At 34.9% G+C, this 23,808-nt stretch overlaps 1 protein-coding gene and 1 long non-coding RNA gene across 2 annotated transcripts; both read right to left on the reverse strand.

The window, feature by feature from the left end:
• Positions 1 to 17,984: 17,984 nt before the first annotated feature.
• On the reverse strand, positions 17,985 to 18,633 carry LOC127901940 (uncharacterized). Its single transcript, XR_008054305.1, has 3 exons — positions 18,535 to 18,633; positions 18,305 to 18,433; positions 17,985 to 18,187 (listed from the first exon to the last, which is right to left on the reverse strand). It is a non-coding gene; the product is annotated as an uncharacterized LOC127901940 (long non-coding RNA).
• Positions 18,634 to 19,326: 693 nt separating this feature from the next.
• Positions 19,327 to 20,956, reverse strand: LOC127901929 (uncharacterized). Its single transcript, XM_052440152.1, has 5 exons — positions 20,671 to 20,956; positions 19,959 to 20,111; positions 19,766 to 19,870; positions 19,479 to 19,682; positions 19,327 to 19,393 (listed from the first exon to the last, which is right to left on the reverse strand). Exons 1-5 carry the CDS (start codon positions 20,710 to 20,712, stop codon positions 19,379 to 19,381), a joined length of 519 nt encoding a protein of 172 aa, XP_052296112.1. The 5' UTR covers positions 20,713 to 20,956; the 3' UTR covers positions 19,327 to 19,378.
• Positions 20,957 to 23,808: the final 2,852 nt, after the last annotated feature.

The following is a 23,808-nucleotide window of genomic DNA, read 5'->3' on the forward strand; positions in this document are numbered from 1 at the left end:
TTGTCTCCTTCATCATTATAATATCCATGACACACCTACCCTCATTCCTACAACATTAGATAATGACATATAAATTAAATATGATTTATAATCGGCCCTTTATTATTTTTATTATGATCATATTTGACTAAATATATGAATAACTATATTCCTTAAAAATTATTTGGCCAATATAATAAAATAAATTGCCAGGTTATATTACTTGGCTTGCAATTTGAATATTGCATGTACTTTGGGCTGGCTGACCTTTAAATTTACAAAACTAACCTTTAAGTTTTAAGAGTTTAAATGCATGGTAAATACCACTAATATGCTATGAATAAAATTTATTATCATTATAATTCCACAATTGTTAAGAAACTTTTAAAATAAAATAAAATTAAAAGATGAGTGGATATGGATATGGATTTAGATATTAAGATAGATCCAGATCTGCTCCAGATCCGTCTTAGATCCACACATCGATATCCAAATCCGATCCAAATTCATTTTAAACCGATCCAAATCCGATCCGATTGGATTTGGATCACGTGGATCTTGGATCAGATCCAATCCATTGCCATCCCTACTTTCCATAAAAAGATTTAGGGTGCAAAAATTAGAAGTACTATAAAAGGGAGGCAAAGCCACATGGCCGAACAATAAGAAACGAGAGCATAGAAAGAGAAACAGCAGCCACACTCAACTAGAGACAAAAGCCGCAACCAGCAACAGCAATTTGGAGGAGGAAAAAGATGTTGAGATTGAGTTTTTCTTTCTGTTTTCCAGTTGTCTTACTTGAATGTTCCCTACAATGTTTATGGATTCACTTTGTATTCCCATGAACTAATTTATTTTGCTAGGGCTAATATAGCCTAACTATGAAAATTTAAGTCCATAAGTCTATGTTATTTTTAGTTTATTATTCTATGATTTTAATAATTTTAAATATATGGCTAATACTTTGAATGATTTGATGATACATGATGAGACCGAGAGGATATTTATGTCATGAATTGAATGAAAGATAGAAATGTGCCAATGTGAATCATGCAATTTTATCTAAGAATTTACATCGAGTTTAATGAATCTTTACATATTTAAATTCATATAGAGATATAGTGGGTTAATATGTGAAGGAATTTTTGATATTACTCGAGAGAGGCTATTGAATAGATTAGGAAAATTCACTGTCAACATGGGTAGCACCGTAGCAGACTTTAATAGCATAGATGGAGGATTAAATTGGATTGGTTATGGTGAAATCAGATGTCCTAGTGTCTTCTCTTGGTGATTTTTATTACTGCATGTATCTTTATTTAATTTTTAGTTATTTTATTTTATTAGGGTTAGAATAATAGTTTTAATCTTGGTGATTTTATTTGTAGTTATTTTATTTAATTTTAGTTTTAATCTAAATTCACTTATTCGGTTATTCAAATAAGTTAGGGTTAGAATAATTTCGGTAGCTAATAAGATATACAATCTCTGTGAGACAATACTCTACTCTTCATTATATTACTTGTGCCAACTAGTACACTTGCTAATTTACACAACATGGTCCAATCATCATCAATCGATCAATTACCTTGCCTCAAATTCGTAATAGTTGGTATAATAGTTAGCATAATTGCATAGAAAAAATGCACTTCGCAAGTGCTTCAACTTTCCCAAGAGTTAAATATATATATATATATATATATATATTTTTTCTTGCCTTTCCTCATCCTTGTGAGTTTTGCTTGTTGCCACCAGGTTGCAGCCCTTCTATAAGATTAAGATGTAGCAATCAAGACTAGTTTATTATTTAGAACTTCCGTGTGTTCAAAATCCTCCTCAATAGCATTAATCCAATCAACAATTCTTCTAACTAGTCACTTCCTTGGAATTCAGGATTGTCAATTCTCAGCCTAGATTCCCATATTTTATCGTAATAGATTCAACTCTATGTCAATGCTCGGAGTTAAGTTTTCACTTAATTTGTCTTCGCGTTCTAGTGTACGATGGTGTTTGGTGATTAATTTTTCCATTTGTGCAACTAACATATCAATCTCAACTGTCATGCTAGTCGTGACTTCATCTCTATATAAGTTGTTATATGAGGGGTATAATGCCCATAGGGCCTTTCTTGGAGGCATTTTCCCAATTTGGTTTGAAAAGGCTTGGTGACTAACTAAAAATTGAGTAAATGTTAGGTAAAAAATTAATTAAAAAGGCTTAGGTTACTAGTGATGATGGTTAGAAAATCAAGCAAAGATAGGTGTGTCTAAAAGATTCTGGTCGGTGAGAAGGCAATTTAATGTTGGCTTTGATTCTGACGATCGGTGGTGGTGAGTGGTTAGAAAGGTTTTACCGGCGGAGAGTTGATTGATGGTGGTGGCACTAGCCAAAGTGCGGCAGACTCCAGCAAACGAAGGCGGCAACTTTATATAGTTTTGGGTGTTTTTTTGGGGCAATTTAATTGTAGAAAGGTGGCATTCACAACTTGTTTTGGGTGGTCGGCTTCCTCTAATTGAGTTGGTAATGGTTGATCAACGGAAAGGCAACAAAAAATGACGCTAGCAATGTAGACGACGGCTGCTGCAGTGGCTTTATGTTTTTCTTTTTTTTCTTTTTTCTGATTTTTTAAATAAACTAATTGGAAAGAGTCAAAAAGAAGAAAAGAATAGAAGGTTTGGTGGTAGATGACGGTAAATTGGTAATACCAGACTCTTAGCTCTGATACGAAAGTTTAATGTTCTAATATTCTATTGATTCTTCAAAATACTAGAATAAAGGAGTGATCTAAATTCACATTGATTTGAAAAATAAAAATATGATTGAACTCAAATATGCCTTCAAAGATTATAGGTGAGAGCTATTTATACTGGTAGAGGAAAACAAATTCCTATACTAGTAAGAGAATAACAATAAACTTATATACTATAAGGAAATGCATTTAAATATGATATAGATTCCTAATCTTCATCAGTATCTATATTAATGATGCTTACCTAAGTTATTTTTGGTATTTGATCATTTTAAATATGTGACCTTAGTTTATTCAATAAATTATTTATTGAATAATAATACTTATTTTTAGTTTATTTACAAATATAGATGTATTGAAAGTGACTATTAGAACAAATAGTGACTTGGAGGTAAATATGTTATAGAGGCACGACATTTATCATTAGCCTAGCTTCAATTAAAAGGAGTTTTAATTAATTGGACTTTTATTTGATTACACGGATTACTAAAGTGCAATTTCAAGCTTTTAGTAGAATAGATTATAGTTAACTTAGTAGTCCTTGACTATTATGTTGGAGCACCCATGGGTATGCAGTCCCTTTACTAGCACAATTAAAAGTTAAACTTTGACTATAATAAGTGCTTACATAAAGAAAAGGAAAATTGAATAGAAAAATAATGACGTACATATTTTTCTTAAAATATATATATATAGTTCTAAGGTTTTCATCTTCTACACAGTAATTAGAGTTATCTACACGCCAACAAGTGTGAGGGTAATGATTGAGGATAGTAGAGAAGGTTGACGACTGCAACCATATTTTGTAGATCCCAACAATGAAAAAATTTCAGTTGTCTTCTTCAAATTTTTAACAGGAGATTAGGGTATTTCTTTAAACCTATGCATGTATACATAATATTCTGGCTTTCGCTGAATTTATAAAATAAAAAAATAATTTTTCTAGATCTGATTTACCAACAAAATGTACTACTTACTTGTGTTGTTTATTGGTATTGCACTATATATAGATCTTGTAATTGTAACTGATATACATGATTTGTGTTAGATAATATACCAGACATCATATCATATACTTGATAGTAATAGATTTTGAAACATTTAAGTTAAAAAGGGGTAAACTTCAATTCACCCCTAGTTAGAATGACATCTTCAATTTACCCTCTAAATATATGAAATCTTCAATTCGCCCTCCAACTAACACTATTTTAATAGTGGGTACTTGTACGTGGCGTTGTTACACCAGATCTATTACACAACGAAGTCTGTCCTTAGGGCCAGTAGCCCGCAAGTTCTGGTTTCCAGTCAATATACACTTATCCATCAAATACTAAATCCGAAAATCATATTTGAAAACAATTTTTCACGATATCACCTGAACACATGGCACTCATGGCCTCAAAGAGGGTGAACTTTGTGAGAAAACACTTTCATTTTATCAAAATTGGTTTTGGAGGATAAAATAGGACCTTTCTGATGCACAGTATTCTTAGGCTTAAGGCAAGTGCAGAGCATACTCAGTATAGAAAATTAGAGGCGAGCGTATCATTATTAACCCAAATAATTGCTTTGAACCCTAGAAGAGAGAAAAGATTTAGAGAAACATGATGTAAGGAAACTGAAATTTTTTATTTCTGATTGACCCCCTCCAACGGAAGCAGAAAGAGCCTTATATAGAAAATCATCAAGGACAGGACCCCTTGAATGATTATAAGCGACAAATAGGCACATGCTGTGAGAAAAGTAAAGCACACCTTTTGAGAAAGTAAAGCACACCGACTAAGACTTTTGACATAAGCATTCAAAGCAAATGGGAGACACATGGGCTGATTGCATTAAAAGCTGTGTGATGGCAACAAGTTGTCATTATGGAGTGGATGGATAGCGCGATGGTGACACGTCTCCTGTCTTTGTCTCATATTGGCGCTTGTGCCGACGTATCTATCTCTGGTCTAGATGCACCTCAGCTTGCTGATATTTGTCTTCATCAGCGTCAGTCATGTGCGGTGATGTAGATGCAGCAAGAGAGTCTGGGTTGGTGAAGGTATAATGGGGATTTTCAGTATTGAGAAGGGACTGAAAATCTTCCCATGGGTCCTGAGCGTCTTGGAATAAGATGTTGGTGTAATCAGGGCATTGTTCCATGACAAGGATTCCTTGAGGACTTGAACTTGAACTCGGGGTACAGCCTTGTGTGACGATGTCGAATCCAATTTCTCTGAATAGTCAAGCCAAAATGATCAACTGCCTTCATCTTAGCGGAATCATTTGATTCTGATGACGTGATTCAGAATCAGTGGAGGTACCAACGGAGGATGAGGAAGAGGAAGATTGATTGGATTCAGATGGATCAAATTCATAGTTTGTCTCAGGTTCAGAGGAATCAGGAGATGATTGTTGGACGGTATGATAATGATATTGATCCATTGGGCCTTTGAAATCAAAGATTCGGGGAAATGAGGAATTGTCCATGTTGATAAGGAATTGGTGGCTGATGAGGTGGAATTCAAACTTTTTGATTCCGTATTTTACTGCCAAAATTTCTTTGTAGATCACATCCACCTCATCAGCCACCAATTCCTTATCAACATGGACAATTCCTCATTTCCCCGAATCTTTGATTTCAAGAACAAGTGGCAGGTGGAGTAACATTGTTAAGTTCCATGAGGTAGGCTTTGAGAACGGAGGTGACCGATGTATCATGGATGAGGGTATAAGGATGAGGGTAAGTTCTCCATTCATATGCCATGTCTTGTGTCCAGTAGTTTCTTGTTTCTGGGTGCTGGAAGTAGGGCATGTGGATGATGAAAGCTGTAGTCCACATGTTAGCTTCCTGTTCTGGCATTCTGTCTAACCCGTGAAAGGTACACAGATTCTGGAGTTGTTTACGCCACTATGTGAGTGGGGAATACCATTTGAGGAGAGTCCATAGAAGGTCTGGTGAGAACTCAGGAGTCGTAAGGTGAGTCAGGGCTAGTTTGATGGGGAAAACTAGCTTTGTAGCATACAAGGTGGTGAGACACCACATTTACATACCAAAGTTCATCTTCACAGATGGACAAAGAGGAGAGAGTGAGGCCTGTGAGGAACAGGTGTTCCATGCAAAGGTTAGGAAAACAGTCAGGTTTTTTAGTCTGAACATTAAAGAAATACCTGTAAAGGAACTTCTTTGCAAAATCTTGTAGCTGGTGAGTTGATTGGAAAGAGATGTTCATGGGGAAGTTTCTATAGTTGAGAGCTTTGAAAGGAAGTTGGCGATGCATGGCTATTACTGGAATGGTTTGGATTGAGGAAATGAGTGAGGGTTTATTTATAGCTGGACGTGTGAGGAAGTCTGGAATGAGGTTTTGGTTGCCTTTTATATGTTGAACAGTGAAATCATATTTAGCAAACCAGTTTTTGAGACTGAGCAGTTGCTTGTTAGGGAGCAACTTGCTTTTGAAGTCAAAGATTCGGGGAAAAGAAGAGTTATCCATGTTGATAAGAAATTTGTGGCTGATGAGATGAAATTCGAATTTTTTAATTCTATATTTGACTACCAAAATCTCTTTGTAGATCACAGGGTAGTTCTTTTCAGAGTCTTTGAATTGTCCGCTTGCATGTGCACAGAAATGACGCACGCCATTGATTTCTTCGAGAAGAATGGCGCTCCAGTAATCATTACTGGCATCAGTCTGGAGGATGTGTTGGCCAGATGTGGGAATTCAAAGTGGAGGAGGTGATTGGGCTATCACCTTTAGCTACTTGACAGCGTCTGTCTGTGTTGGGGCCCATGGAGGCACTGTTTTTTGAGCATGCGCGACAGCTGGCTGGTGTGGATTGCAACTTTTGGGATGAAATCACAAACATAATTAACAATCCCGAGGAATTATTGTATCTACTTTTTGGTGAAATTTGTGTCTGGGAACTTTAATAATTCAGTTGCAATGTGTGGAGCAGGTTGGTAGTGGCCATCTTTAATCACCATGCCAAGAAAATCAATGGATTCCTTGCCTATGCTGCTTTTCTTTTCGGAAAGCATGATTCCATGGGCCTGCACAATATGAAAGAAATCCAAAAGGAGCTTCTGGTGGCTCTCATGGTCAGAGGAAAATAACAAAATATCAGCAATGTAGCCTAGAGCATGGTGGAGGATAGGACTAAAGATTTTTGTCATGGCCTTTCGAAATAATAAAAGAGCAACTTTAAGACCAAAGGGCAGAACGGTCCATTGATAATGGGCATCGGGAATGCAAAAGGCAGTTTTGTGACGGTCAACTGGTGGAATACCAAGTTGCCAAAAGCCAACTTTTAAATCAAACTTAGAAAAGATATGAGCCCCTTGAAGATGGACAAACAGGGTCTGGATTTTTGGAAGGAGAAACTTATCATCTTGAAGAAAAGAATTAAGTGGCTGGTAATTAGTAACTAATCTCTTTTTACCACAAACTAATTCAGATTGTTTTTCAGCATAGAAGGCTTGACAAGCCCAATCTGAATCAGTAGGTTCAATTAGACCTTGTTGGAGTAACTGAGAGCATTCTTACTTGGCAAGCAAGAAATCTAAAGGAGACATACTCGGGTGAGAAGCTTTTGTGGGATTTATGTCTTCATTGAGTTTGAAAGAAAGATGGATAAAAAAATTGTTCATTCTTCCAAAGTGGTGAAGGATGGTGAAACTATGAATGATTTTCTGGACAAAACTCTAAGAACTTATGGGAGAGATGACTATATGGAGATGGTGTCCCGGAGAGCAATTCTGGCTGTAACAGGTAAGCCTTTTCGGCCATGGAGAGTCAGAATCAATCTAATACCACCAAGATGAAGATGGGTATACCCTTCTCGTTTCCAGTTTGCTATAAGATCTGAGGGTATTTCTAAAGTGACATACTGTTCACTTTGAGAGGCTTGTAAAGCACATTGATCGAGTCTATAAGATTGGATATACTCTTTTGGTAGTGGTCTTTTTGTGGAGATGAGGGTTCTAATACTTCTGGTGAGAGAAGGTTTTTGTTTGTAGAGGTTGTAGGGACTCATGATAGGAAGATGTGATTCATTGATTTGGGCAGATTCGGGAATATAAGAATATTCAACAAGGTTTTCAATTTTATAGGCTACATGTTTTTGACGTGATCTTGGAAGAGAGAGACTGGAGGAAAGAGAAATATGGGAGGAAGACGATGAAGGTGTTGAGGCTGAAGATGAAGTTGTTTCCATGTTTAGGTAATCTTCTTCTAGGAGATCAAATAAGATTATTTGGAATTACTAAGGATACCACCTCTACATGAAGTGTGGCTCTGATACCAGTGGTGAAGGATGGTGAAACTGTGAATGATTTTCTGGACAAAACTCTAAGAAACCAGTGGGTACTTATACGTGGCGTTGTTACACCAGATCTATAATAGAACGAAGTTTGTCCTTAGACTTATCCATCAAATACCAAATCCGAAAATCATATTTGAGCATGGTGATTAAAGATGGCCACTACCAACCTGGTCCACACATTGCAACTGAATTATTAAAGTTCCCGGACACAAATTTCACTAAAAAACAGATACAAGTATGGAATTATCCATAAATGTAATGGAATATACTATTAATGGAGGTGTGTGGTTAAACTAATTGCTGATTTGACATGTCTGCAAAAAAAAAGAAAAGAAAAAATGTAGCAACTAGAAAAAAAATATTAAGTTATTATAAGATTGAAATATTTAAAAAGTAGAATGACTTAATGGGCAAAAAAATATTGTTGTTATTCCTTATTTGGGCTCATAACTTGAATAAATTATAGAGTATGCTATCAGAGTTGGACTAATAGCACTCTCTGATCTTCTCATAAAATCCCCTTTTAGTTATTTTTAGTTTATTTCCATTTAGTACACTCTTCTAGCTTTTAATTTAATTATTTTATTGTTAAAAGTCAATATAGTATTAAGCTATTTTTCTTTCCTTATACAATTTCATTGTTACTCTATCCACAAATTAAAAGGTTTTCACAGTGACGGATACTGAATAACAATCATTGACTTAAATCATATATATTTTAAATCATAATTTGAAAACAACTTTAAGCAGAAAAATATTCAATCAATAAGAAATAGGAAAAGAACAATGGATTATTCTAAATTTGTAATTTATTTTTGTTAGGTAGGAATGACAGGTACAAAACAAAAAAATGATGGATAGATCATAAATGCATGTAATTTATCTAAAAAAGGGTATTATAAGGATAATGAAAAGGTGCCAATAGCTTCACTCATGCCATTAATGTTATTCTTTAATTGTGCTTTGAAGTTCAATAAATTAGAAGGAATGCCATTAATGTTATTCAAATATGAGATATGAAGTTGAACAAATTACAATGCATGTGATGCATTTGAAACTTAAAACACCTAACTGCTGCAGAAACACCCATAATTCAAAGTTCAAAATTTCATTTGTTAAGTTGGTGCCTTTAATATAGCTTCTTCCCCATTCGAGTGGTTACAAAAACCATAAACACTATCAAAGTACCACTAAAACAAAACAACAATATCATTATCCAGAGGTAGTTGGAGTGGTTTTACAAATGAAAATGGGGAGCTGTAGATTAATTAGAAGATTATTAAGTTCAAAAATAAATTATGGTGAATATCTTAGTCTGTAAGAGGGTAGCATGTAAAGTTAAAGCATTCAAACTAAATGGTCGCAATAACCATTCAACTCATATATCTTCTGAAACACTGATTTAGGACATTATTTTAGAATTTTAGAATTTTGTTATTTAGATATTTAGATATTTTCTATTTTTAATTAGAGTCAATAATGATAAGTGTTTTAGTCTTTTATTTCCAACATAATTGTGTTTTTGTTTCTTTCCTAAGTTAATTTAGAGAAGTGGGTTTACTAGGAGGTCTTGTTATTATTTTCATAACCTTTTGATTAGTATAAAAAATCTCTCTTATACACTCATTTGGATTAAAGCATCATTTAATCTCGTTGTAAAGCGTTATGAAAATCTCGTTGATTCATTTGGATTAGAGTAAGATCTAATCACGCTTCGATCAGGACGAAATCTAATCTCATTAACTTAGTTCGATGCTAGAATTATATCTCATGTTTATCTACCCTATCAATTTTCTTTTGCTATCCCACTCTATCAATTAGTATAAGAGCAAATATGTGCCAATCGCGTAGCTTTCTAGGCTACCCCTCACTTATCATCTATCATTTTTCACCACTAAAAAGAAACGTAAAACTATTCCCCAAAAATATTTTGAAAATCCCATAATTGAAATAACCACCACCATGCCACCACTACTGCCTCCACAATCTAGCAACCATTGCCACTAGCCACTGTGTTTAGATGTTAGTTTAGGTGAAAAAATCTATTTAAAAATTGATTTGAACAACCAAAATCTAAAATAAAAACAAGAGAATAAAAATGCATGGTTAGAGTCAGTTGTCATTTGGCAATTAGACAATCAGAAACAAAATAATTGTAGCTAAAATTGGCAGACCTAGCTATCAGAATTTTTCAGCTCGAAAAGATGTTTTAAAAGTTTTATTATTATGATGACATAATGACAACCAATTATATACCACCCCTCGTTAACTATCATATACATTTATATATCCTTAACTAAAATTCTCTGACCAAACTTTGTGCCTTGTTTTCTATTGGCCACTTTAAATTTTCTTGTTTAGGATACCAATGGCTTTAACTTCTTCATTACCAGTTGAAGTTGTAAAAGATGATGACCTGCTTCAGGAAATCCAATTACATTTCCCTTTAAATTCTCTTCTTAAATTTGAAACTTGTTGCTAAAGGATGGCACTGTAATATCTCCAATCCCCACTTCTCTCAAGTTTTGAAACCAAAATCCATTGCCAACTTATTCATTGTTACCAGTTGGTACTCACATTACCCAACATACAATTTCATATCTCTTATTAATGAAACCATGGCCATAAACCTTGTGGTTTAAACATTGTGCATTTTGTGATGGTAGAAACTATTATCTCTATAATCCTACTACTAACAATATTAGAGCCCTTCTTTAGCTTCAAAACTGGAATATAAAAATGACAATTGGTATTTGTTTACACAGTCATACAACTTCATACCCATGAAGATGGTTTCTATGAAAATTATCAGTTTGAAATCTATCCATCAGAAACTGCATCTTGGAGGCTATCTAGGGAACTCTTTTCGTGTACTAACCTAATGCTTCACGACAGGGTCCGTTGGCAAGGAAATATCCTTTGGCTTAGTCTAAAGTCTGAAACATTCTTCAAACTTGATATAGATAAACAAGAATTTGGTGAAATGCCAAAGCCACCGATTGAAAATGAGTGGTGCCATTGTAAAATTAAGTAGCTTTAGTGCACGAAAAGGGCATTTAAATTTTGTAAGATATCCAAATGCAGGCAAGATGCAAATTTACATATTCGAGTTGAAAGAAGACTACTAAGTGGTTGGTAAGACATCATACTGATGGGGAAACATTCTTGAGGATTTATCGATACTTTCTTTTGTTCATGTAGAAGCATTTGAAGGCCCATACATAGTTCTTCACATTCTAGGATTTGAAAACTCGACGATATGAATTTGATAATCAATACGCTTTGTCAAATTTGGGACGGACAAATTTTCATGTATAAATTTGTTTTGTTCTTTTGCAAGCAAAGCATCTCCTCCTCTTATCTTAATTATTCCATCAGAAAGATAATGTAAATTGTTTTTATTAGAAAGATAATATAATTTTTTTCACTATCTAAATAGTTTGAATTGATCTTCTAAAAAAAGAAAAAGAAAAACTAGCTTGAATTAGTAATAACTCTTCAATTATTATAAAGATTAAGGTTTCAAAATTTGGTCACCAAGTAGTTTTTTCTTCTTTGTTATTTATGTACATATAGTGGAAGAATGTGCATAAGATTATTCCATCAACACCCCATTAATGCAAATTGATTTTTTTTTCTTGTTTTTATCACGTGGTAAGAACAAAGAATATGTGTTGGCCCTACTCATCTATGAATTGGCTCTAGTTCTGCATAAAAGTTCATGAGCCAAATTTGTATTGAAAATTAGTTCAAGCATAAATAAATTTGTCTCAAGATTATATTTTTAGTCCAAGGTTTATTTATATTTGTCTAAGATCCATCAAAAAAGGAAAAAAAAATTGTCTCAAGCTTATTTTTTTATCTTAAATTTATTCCTAAACCAATGTGAGATTATACTCCCTTAAGATATTACTAAAAAAATATGATATATTATTCGAACACAAGATTATAAGTTCTTTTTACAAGTTTGTCAAGCCATAAGTATGTTGGGATTATGTGCTCTTTAAAACATATTTACTTACTCATTTGTAATAAATATATTTTTTATTAATAAAATAATTGAGACATTTTTCATATCATATGTATTCATGTGATCATCTTATAAATTCATAGAAGACATAAATACAAATTATCTTATGATTAGATAAATTGATTTTGCAGCTGATAAATAGAGTTTTATGATTAGACTATTTGTCTTAACCATGAATGAACCTTTAAATGACTGTTAGACTTATTAAATCTCGTAAGCATTGATTTTATTGCAATTTCAATTTTGAGTTAATTAGAGTTTCATGATTATAATTATTATTCCATTTGAGTTACTAATGCGCACGATATATATTTGCAGTCAAGATTACTTGGTACCTTGTGGGAGCAATCATGAGCACTGAAATTATAGATTAACAATTACAACACATCTCTTGACAGGTTTTTGCACACTACTCGAAAAATGGGCTTTACTGATACTAAATTAGTGTTAGTAATTACTTTTACTGAACACACTGACACTACAATAATTCTTGTTACTATAGTATCACCAAACTAATGACACTATAGCATTAGTATTTGATGATATATTTACACTATGGTATCACCAAAAGAATGACACGAGGGTGTTAATATTTATATGTCAGTAAGTTATATACGACAACTGTATCAAGGTGTTAGTATTTAATGATAATATTTAGGGTCAGTATTCAGTAATGTTGTGCTACTTTTGGTTAATACTATATTTTTATTTTAATTATAGTTTTCCTTAGTTTTTTACAACTAAAAGAAAACTCAAGAATATTAAATTTACCAAATCACCCAACACAATTTAGATAATAAACATCATAAATACATCATTTAAATTATCATAATTCGACTACACCATTGTTTGGGGAAAAAAAAACATAAGTACCAAATTAAGTTTTTGACAATTTCTAAACAAAAAATTTCTAAATTAAGTTTCAACAAACATTAACCAATAAGAATAAGCAAAATATTGTCACTGAATATCTACACATGGCTTCATTTTTTTTCCCACCTACAAGTACATAAAATCAATTAGTACACTACAAAAGAAAATAAGTCTTGGATATTTGGAAGCAAAAAAAAAAAAATGATAAATTACTCATATATTACTTCGCGATCATAAGCTGTAATTAACTTGGCAACATGTATTCATGGAGTATTCATCAAATTCCCTTGAACTTTAATTTCAAAACAATAAGTTATTCATCGAAAATCAAATTGTAAACTAAATTATTAGAACAACAATTAACCCATATAATTGTTTTGGACATATCTTGACCCCATACATGCACACGCCCGCGCATGTATAAATACACACACACACACACACAGTACATTGTGTATGCACCAAATTAGTAATTCATGCCTCTATTATAAGTACCTTACTTACATCATATAAAATACATACAATATATGGTAAAAACATAACAATTGAGAAACATATATTAGGTCTAAGGTTCAGGGTTCTTTTGAGGTGATTCATTTCACAATGAATTAAAATATTATAATGTAGTATTCTAAAAACTGCTTTCGATACTTACATTATTTTAAAGAATGTTTACATTTATAATGATATGTTGAATATATTTCATGATGTAGTAACCACTTTCAAAGCTACTAGGTTGCCTCAGACACTACAAAATAAAAATTACATAATTTTTTTTGTTCTAAAATAACAAATGATTATTTAGGTTTGTCTCATTTTTACCTTGCCAGAGACCCATTGATCATTGGCCTTTTAAAGAAAAAAAATAAAAGAACATGATCAGAGATACAAATAACAAATTTAACTAATTCACTATTCGCATCATCTTTTCATTAGGATTACCTTCCTTCCAGGGGATCAAGATAATAGATTGTACGTCTCAGTATATCAATTGTGAATAACACCCTATGGCCACTAATCAAAATAAAAGTTGTTTGAACCTCATGTATTTGCTGAGGCCTATTGTTTCTTTCATACTATATAAGAAATATGGTTAGCAAATGAAAAAGATTATATTAGGGTTATGTGGGAATATGATGAGTTGTCTCAACTTTACCAAGCCCAAAAGTTTCAAAATGTATTGAGACCTTTCTTTGAAGCTGAGCTTTGTTAGATGTAACTTTCTAAAAAGCCCAAATTGAACTGGTTTGGCATTTCCACTGTTCGTCATCTCCTGATACAAGGATATAAGAGAAAATAAACATATATAAAGTAAATCTAAATAAAGGAAAAAAAATAGCTCTAAGTTTAATAGAACATAATTTATGCTTATCGTACCTGATCCATAAGTCAATAACGCAGTTTGAGACCTTCATAAAAAATAATTTTATCCAAGTGTGTTTCCAAAAGTTCACCAAAAGTTGTTTTATCATGCCCAATCATGATCGACTGAGGCAAGGAATTCTCAACAAACACAACAAACATGGGAAATTTATGAAAATAACCATTAATTTTTATTATTTTCGCAATTAACCCTCTCAACTTTTTTCTATCAACATTAGCCAAACACAAGCCTTTCTTCCCAAATTACCCTTCTTTACAGAACAAAACCAACATTGTTTCTCCCATATCGCCAAACCAAAAGCAGCTTTTCACTCTTGAATCATCAGCCAACGGCAACCGCAAAAGACAACGGTAAAAGTGATATCCGATCATAATCTATCCAGATCCAACACAAATCAACGTCACTTAGTGGTATGAATTATTTTCTGAACTTATTGAACTGAGTCGGGTGAATCTAAATCTGGCGACAGGCTACCTGTCGCAGCAAAACTTGGTGCGACAGGCACCCTGTCGCACCAAGCTTTGGGCGACAGGTTGCCTGTCGCACCCACCTGGAGATTCATTAAAACTGTATTATTTTAATAGGACTCAAATAATTTTTTTTTATAATTTCAGGCTTAATGGATTCAGTTGTACTTGAATTGTGTTACGATGGTTGGTGGGAGACATTAGAGAATGGCCGTATGGAGTACTTGAATGGTAAAAATCGAGCTTTTTTTGTTGGAAAAAATTATCTGTTTGATCAGTTATTGGCAAGAGTATACGAGGTGTTACAAATAAACCCTAATGACTATAGTATCACAATGAAGACAACTTTGAGGTCTAGTAACACATTATATCGTATATGTGCAATGCCCATGGATATATGTGATGATGAAATGGTGAGGGTTGTGTTGCATATGGCATCTGACGTAGCTAATTTTGGATGCATTCCTATATTCGTGACCACATCACCTCGATTTCCGAGCAAAGGTACTGAGCCACATGTCGATACCGAAACTTCGTTTAGAGCAAATATGTCTGGCCCTGATAATGATGAAGAGGTGTTGCCAAGGACAATATTGCTGCAGCAATATTACTCTCCAATCCATGATAATTATGACAACGATGATGATAATGGCGTTACGTTACAGGATGTTGGAGCAACGGTATTTTCAATAACAACGTCGTTGGAGCAACAATATTCTCTGTATCACAACAATGATTTTCAAGACAATGATGATTTTCATAATGAGACAGAGGGGGATAATGTTTGTGCAGAACCTTCTAATAATACGAGGCGGGGCACTCGTTTCAATAATGATGGTGATGATGGAGGAGCCGGTCCTTCGAATGTTCCGTCGTTTCAGCATGAGGATGAGTGTGAAGACAATACTCCTGTGAATAACAGAGGCAATAGACCTATTCCTTCTATGGTTAGATCGAGAAGGAGAATTGACCCCCTTATAAGTCTTGCTCCAACTTTGCCTTCAAACATGGTTGCTCCAAGCTTTGTTAGTAGTTGTGACTCAGATGATATCAGTGTGGGTAAGCTATTTGCTGAGAAGAATGAGCTTATATTACAACTACGCAAGGTGGCCTTTAGAGATAAGTTTGATTTCAAGATTGCACGGTCTACTACGACACGTTTCGAGGCTCACTGTTGTTCAGAATCATGTAAATGGTGTATTCGAGCAACTAGAAGTTCGAACGAGCAAAATGTTCCTTGGGTGATGAAGAGAATTGATAATGTACACACTTGTCATAATGAGGTATTGGTTGATAGACGTCATCAAGTAAGGAGCCAGGTTGTCGGTCATATTATCGCAGAAAAATATATTCAAGATAAGAGGATTTATACTCCCAATGACATAAGAGCAGATATGCAACAAGAATAAGGTGTTCAGTTAACATACCAGCAGGCATATAGGGCGAGAGAAGTTGGTCTTGAAATAGTTCGCGGCAACCCTGCAGAGTCATACAACTTGCTCCCTAAATACTCTCACGTACTAATTACAGCGAATGAGGGTACAGTCACTCACCTCGAGCAGGATGGAGATGGTAATTTCTTGTACTATTTTGTAGCACTCGGATCTTCCATCAAGGGGTTTATGCAGTACATTCGGCCTGTCATTGCTGTAGATGGTACTCATTTGAAGGGACTATATCGTGGAAGCATGTTCGTGGCAACATGTCTTGATAGTAACAATCAATTGTATCCGTTAGCCATTGGGATCATGGATTCAGAAAACAATGATGCTTGGGAATGGTTTATGATGAAGTTACACGCAGTGATTGGTGATAGACCTGAGTTGGTAATTATCTCTGATCGATGCACTGCCATAAGGAGAGCCGTTCTTAAAGTATTTCACAATGCAACTCATGGCGTTTGTTTTTACCACGTCAAAGGTAACATTAAGTCACAATTTAGAATGTCCAAAGCTCTTTGGGATGAATTTGAGCCTGCCTTTATTAATGCAGCAAAAGCATATGGCCACGAGGAATTTAAGAGACAACTTGAAGGGTTGTGGATGATCCACTCGGGTGCGGCTGATTACTTAGAAAATAATGTCGGTACGTGTAATTGGGCAAGGTCTCAGTTTGAAGGTAGGAGGTACAACATTCTTACCACCAACATCGCAGAGAGTGTTAATGCTTTCATGAGGGAACCTCGAAAATTTCCTGTTACTCATCTTGTTGATCACTTTAGGAAAACATTGCAGCAATGGTTTTATGATAGAAAAATTGTGGCTGAATCAATGACTACTCGGCTAACAACATGGGCGGATGAAATAGTCACTGAGAGGAGAACTATAGCTGAAAGAATGATAGTTCGGCCGGTGTCTCCGCATCGCTTTCAAGTTATAGGCGGTGGGCTTAAGGAAGGGTTGGTTGACTTGCAAAAGAGAACTTGCTCCTGCAGAGTGTTTCAGCTTGATCAGCTTGTGTGTGCTCATGCAATTGCGGCGTGTCTAACACACCGGGTGGATTTTATTAACCTTTGCTCGGACTTTTACACTACAGAATCGTTGGTGGTGGCTTATGCACAACCAGTGGAGCCAGTTGGTGATGTGGCTGATTGGGAAGTTCTAGATGAAATTCAGGAGATGCAAGTATAACCACCAGTTGAGGCAGCACCACCTAGCCGTCGTAAAGAGCTCAGAATACCCTCGGCTGGCGAGGACGTTGACCGGCGGACTATAAGATGCGGCCGGTGTCATGAACTAGGCCATAATCGTAAGCGATGTAAGAATCCTATTGCGTCGACTCGAAATTAGTTGTATTTTGTGTGTTATTCATTGGTTAAAACTATTATTGTTTTTGTGTTTCGTTGGTTAAAACTGTTATTGTTTTTTGTGTATTGTACACTTATATTTCATAAAACTTTATTTTATTTTAAAGTTCAAAATGTGAGGCATTAAAATTATATAAACTTAAGTGCACAAATTAAAAAAGAAATCAAATTTCAACATTAAAATTACTACATAGGTCTACAATATAATATCGTCATTAAATATATCAACGGCAATCTTCTTTCTAAAGTACTCGACATGACTAGCGTTAAACTCCAATCTAAGCCCGAACATTAAATACATCGTAACCATCAATACAAAAACACCGCAATCGCCAGTGCCTCTTTCTTGTTGTGGGGCGCTCTTAACTGCGATAACTTTCCACGGGTCTTCACTCCGCAACTCAGGTCGGATATTGTAGAAGCCAACATATTCCAACCATCGAGGGAATATAACTTCAAGTGGCTTGAATTTCAACTTGTACCTTTTGTCGTCGCGAAATGTGAGTAATGAGTCATAAATCCAAACTTTATTTTTCCGAAAGTCAACTCGTGCTAGTACCCAATGCGCGCCGTCCAAGTTAACAGGGATAAGTAACTGCATATAAAAATTAAAAAACATGTTCGTTATATATGCAATTGAAATACAACAAAGAAAAAGCAACAACTCAAATATTTTCATTATAGAGCATGTGAAATGTAATAAAATACATACCATATCGACATCCGTCATTGATTTGGACATTGTGTGCTGTCGCCCACAAAGATAACTATTCAAGCGGTCGTCGAATACTAATGAATCGACCGCACAATCCCCGTTGTTCCATAACTGATTCAAGAACACCTAGTACATAGATAACCAAGAAATGCATAAATGAACAACACTTAAAGGCAATAATTAAAAATCAAATTAAATAGTATTTATAAGTTTTGTCGGCACGTTACCCAAAAAAATGTGTCAGTATGCGTGACACGTTGGAGTAAGGCATTTGGATACTGCCGTTGTTTCTCGCTAATCAAGCGGAGATACTCGTGAATATGCTCTATAGATTACGATTTAAAAAAAAATTTATACACAAATCCACAACAGAATACACCACGAGAAAAATATAAATACCTCATCGCCTAGCCATCCCATCGAAGATATATTCAAAATTATTGAAAGAATGACCGCGGGTGCTGGACTCTCCGGCGGACTCTGCTATCACCAGTGAACCATCAATCAAACTCAGCAAACAGACTAGATTCCTCCAATCCTCTCAGTGGATTTACATCCACACTCGTACTCATGTCAATCGCATGCTCCATGATTTGGGGTCGCGGTAAAGGCCGAACGTTCTGTCCGCTCCTGACCGGAGGAATCATATAAGGACTGTTATAAACATACGACGGTATGTACGCGCGGCCGAACTTACTAACGCCTGGAGGCACCTCTGTGAACACCTGTACGCTCTCCCCACTAACATCCCCGTAGAAACTATACAATGACGTGGGCGTAGACAAATTTTCATTGCCCACGTCAGTATACACTCCATAGTCATCTGAGGCCTGTACATTCGCCAAAAAGAACATATTAAATAACTATCAAATTAAAAGTTAAACGAACATAATTATTAAATTTAAATTAGCTTACCGCATACGAGCATGCAGTGGGAGAATCCTTATTTGGACGCTTAGAAAATGTGTCGATGAAGCCAACAACGGTTTCTTTAAAATCTTTTAATTCTAACTTTATTTCATACACGTTACGATCAATCTTATCCAGCCGTCGTCGTACGTAATCATTAAACTACTTTGTCCTCGACTATTACAAAAGGAAAAAATAAATTTAGAATAACAATAAAAAAATAATAATTTATAAAGGAAAAATATCATATATTATTTATAACCTCAGAATCCCGTGCGTCATCAAAGTTGTCTGTTTGCTGCTGGTGGTCATCAACAGCCACCTCATCCTCAAAAGTGTCATGACCCACCTCATCCTCAAAAGTGTCATGACGCTGCTCTGGTATTGGGTTTGGTATGTCGTCATGATCGTCATGCTCGTCTGATTGCCTTGTAACCGACGGCATCGCGTTGATTGAGGGTTGGTGCTGTATAAAGTATCATTTAAAATTAGTAAATCAAAAGTCAAAAATTTCAATTAACAAATTTTTAGTACTTAGAGTATACCGACCTTATGAACCCAGTCTGGAATGCTTGGCAAGTAATCCTTCACAGAGAGCCAATATTTTCTGCTACTCTCCTTTGAATTTGGCTCAAGAGTTTGTAAAACGTCCCCCTGCCATAAATTCAATTGAAAATTTTAAGTAAGTATACATTTCTTAAATTTAGTAAAGTTAAAAAAATAAGTAATACATATTACTTACAAGACGAGATTCATCGTTGAAGAATGAATAAACCTCCGCAAAGTTGATTCTCGAAGACGCCATGGGCTTCCATTGCAGAATGCGGGGAATCTTATTCTTCGTTTTGACGACCCATGTTGATGGCAACCCTCCGATTGCTTCGTAAATCCAAGCCTACAACAACCAAAGTGAAAAATGAAATAAAACAACTATCAAATATTTAATACTATAAAACTTATTAATAAACAAAAAAAAAGCACCTGAACCCCAGACGTAAAGCCGTAAAGATTGTATTTTTCAATATTATGATCTGGATTTTTCAACTGAGTCTTCTTAAATTTCTCGTCTTTTTCGAACAGTGCATTGTCAAGACTCTCGTAAATCATTTCCCACGACAATAGACCCCATGAATGCTTTCGGAAGTACTGGATATCATCAACTTGGTCAAGCCAATCGAAATTAATTTGACAGTGATTTTTTCTTGCATTTAGTACTCTGTCCGCAAAATAAAACAGCGCAATCTTTAATGTGTCCATATCGTCCATTTCCTCGAATTTCAACTCCTTAAATACTGCATCGAATTGCTTCATATTAATCTTACGATGCACCCCACCAAAATACGTATTCCGTAGCCTCTGCTCCATTTCATCATTTTCTTGATTGGTATCAACACCAAATCAAAGTCCAGTAACCAAGCACCATTCGACAATTGACAAGCGAATCAAATGCTTACCAATTTGAAACCATAACTGATCCTCACGGCTATCTTCTTCATGGGCCACTTGCCGCAGTAAAAGATTGTGCAAAATTACCCCACTAAATGGAAAACTTCGACACTCCAAAAAATGCCCAAATATATCCTTTTTGAACATACTCAACTGACGCTTTGTTAATTTTTCCTCGATGGCTTTTACGACCGAAGATAACATACACATGCTCGAAATTCGACCAGGAAAGTGATCAGCATAACGAAAATACATCTTGCCTACTTCAATATCCGGTGATTCTGATTTTGCCATGTATCTGTAATATTTATAAAATTATTACATTACATTTACAGAAAAAAAAAATTGACTCATTAAAAAAAAAAAACCTATCGCACCAAAAAATTGGTGCGACAGGCCAAAACTAGTGCTACAAGCGCGCGCCTGTCGCACTACAGCTAGTGTGAGAGGCTTGCTGTCGCACCACAGCTGGTGCTACAAGCGCGCCCTGCCCCCCTCCCTCCCCACCCCCAAAATTAAGCGCAATCACTCCAAAATCGAAAACAATACTCCCAAACACCACCAACCACCACAAACATCATCACCGCCACTATTATTCTCAAGCTATAACTATTATTATTCTAAAATCTCATTTTAAATTAATGAAAATAAGAAAAATAACTAACCTAGGTTTTGTTGAAGGTTGTAGATCGTAGATCGAATGCCGATGAGAGATGGAGCCGCCGTCGATGATGGGAGTTGGATCGGTTTGGGAGAGATGAGTGAAAGGGAGTGTTGGGGGAGAGATGAGGGAGGGGTATTTTGGTCTCAAATGTTGTTTTATGGCTAATGTTGATAGAAATATTTTTGGGGGGTTAAGATGAAAAAAAGCAAAATTTTTTTGGTTATTACTGTAAATTTCCCAACAAACATGTTGACGCAAATCCCACAATGAAACTTTCAAACGCACACTTAATTTGTAGTTTCAATTTCTCAAGAAAGTTCTAAACAGATTTATTTGACCCAATGCTTAAGAAAACATGAACCAAAAGTATAGAGAATGATATTGACGCCACACTCAAGAAATAGATGAGAAGATGAGTGATATTTAGAACGCCACAAGAATGCAAATTATTGATAAGTTCACTAGTTCTCAAAAGAACCAAAGAAATAATAATCTTTCAAATTCAAATAACATTAATCTCTAATTTTTATTACATAGCAAGGTTGCTGAGTTTAAATAGGCTAAAAGAAACCCAAGATCCTAAAAATACAAATGGAAACATTGGAACAACCCTCCAAGTAGGTTTGTCAAAGGATGCTTCAAAAGTCTTCACCAACTCACCATAATTAATGCTATCTTTGACAAACTTAATGTTAACCCACCATCATTGATGGTAGACTTACCTTACACATTGGCAAATTTGAAACAAAACAACCAAATGAAGTTGAAAAACAAAGGAGTCGTTGAAAATCTCAAGTCTGAACAAGCTGTAATGAATTGGTCATAACGCCTTCTAGAGAACTACAAATCTACCTCTGTAAAATGCATTGGAAAGCTAACTTAATTATCTTTCCAACGGTATATAGCTTGCACATTACTTCTGGCTCAATCAATACCAGTGTTATTCCGAATTTGACCTTTCTGCATTTGATACAAATTGTGTATTTGGCTGCCCAATAACTTGAACAATGCCCACAATGCCTTATCTTCTCTTCAAGCCCAATTCATGATGTCTTTCATTTTGAATTTCATTTTTAATCCATTTTTTTCTCAATTAATCCATTTAAAGCAACTACTCTACCTCTTGTAATTGGGCCTCCAATAATGTGCAAAGGATCACTTGAAGCTTTAATGGTATTCCCTTGATGGTTCTCATCACATGTTCATATATTCACTTATGTCATTCTTTCTTGATTATGTAGCTGCCCAATGATTAAGTTTTCGATAATCTCTCATCACAGAGGAACTGAACATCTAATACTTTAGGTGTTAATCTAGGAGATCTTCTTGACACAAGATGATGTAAATTCAAAGTCTAGTTTCTTTGGAGTTTATTGAGGAGTTGATTGGGAAATTTTGATAGGAGTGCTCTTTATTTTACTTTTCATAGATTTTAGAGTTAACCTTCCTAATTGGAAATCGGTCTGTGAAATAATTAAAATATACACATGTACCATTAATAATGATACATGCATATACAAAATAAAATAATGACACGTAATATTCCCTCTACTAACCTTTCTTTTTCCAAAAGTTTTAGGAGATTGTTGATCAATCTCAAACTGAACACCACCGGAAGGCTTGGCTTTAGTATTGTTAGAACTACCAACTTTAGTACTGCTGTAGGCATTCAACCTTGTATTAACATGAAAGTACATGGATGAGCCAATGAATTGTCCTACTTCTTGCACCCTGCTTCTATTTGGCTACTTTTGAATGGCTTTACCTAAAAAATCATTTGACCCTTGTGCAACCTGACTCTTCAGCTCATTCTACAAAAACAAGGAAAAAAGCGTTATAAATCTGCATTATAATAAGAAGAAAAAATATAAAGAGGGAATTGATATGTTTTTCTTACTTGCAGCATGAACATGGCCAAATAAAAAGAGGGAATTGAATGGTTCAAATTTTATTTTATAATATTTTGGTGGGTTAATGTTGTTATGATGCGAAAGCTTTAACCAGAGGCCAGAAACTGCCCTACAAAAGATCCCCCAGTTGGAAAATATATTCTTGGGACAAGGTAAATTGATCCGAATTTGAATACCAATGTAGTAACACAAGGCCTCATCTAGTAGGTAGTGTGGATTGATTTAATTTCCCCTAATTTTATTTTATATCAAATAGGGTAGGCCTGTAGGACCTAGATAAGGCCCACTATATCTTTTACATATATCAAGTTTTTGAACATGAATTTCTTCCCTTGAGCATAAAGCATGCATAAAAATATGACTACTCTGGCCAGTAACTATTTTTCTACAAAGGCAGCATCATATGTTTGCTGTTTCCCAATTATATATACAACTTTTTTATTAGTACTTAAATTAATTAGCTTGCACTTGTGCAACTTGACACTAATACATAGTATTTTTGAACACATGAATGATGAAAATAATATTGTGAAACAATAGCAATGTCAAATGAATATGTAACAAATTAACAA

The sequence above is a fragment of the Citrus sinensis genome, chromosome 4 (genome assembly GCF_022201045.2).
Source record: "Citrus sinensis cultivar Valencia sweet orange chromosome 4, DVS_A1.0, whole genome shotgun sequence".
NCBI classification, from domain to species: Eukaryota; Viridiplantae; Streptophyta; class Magnoliopsida; order Sapindales; family Rutaceae; genus Citrus; species Citrus sinensis.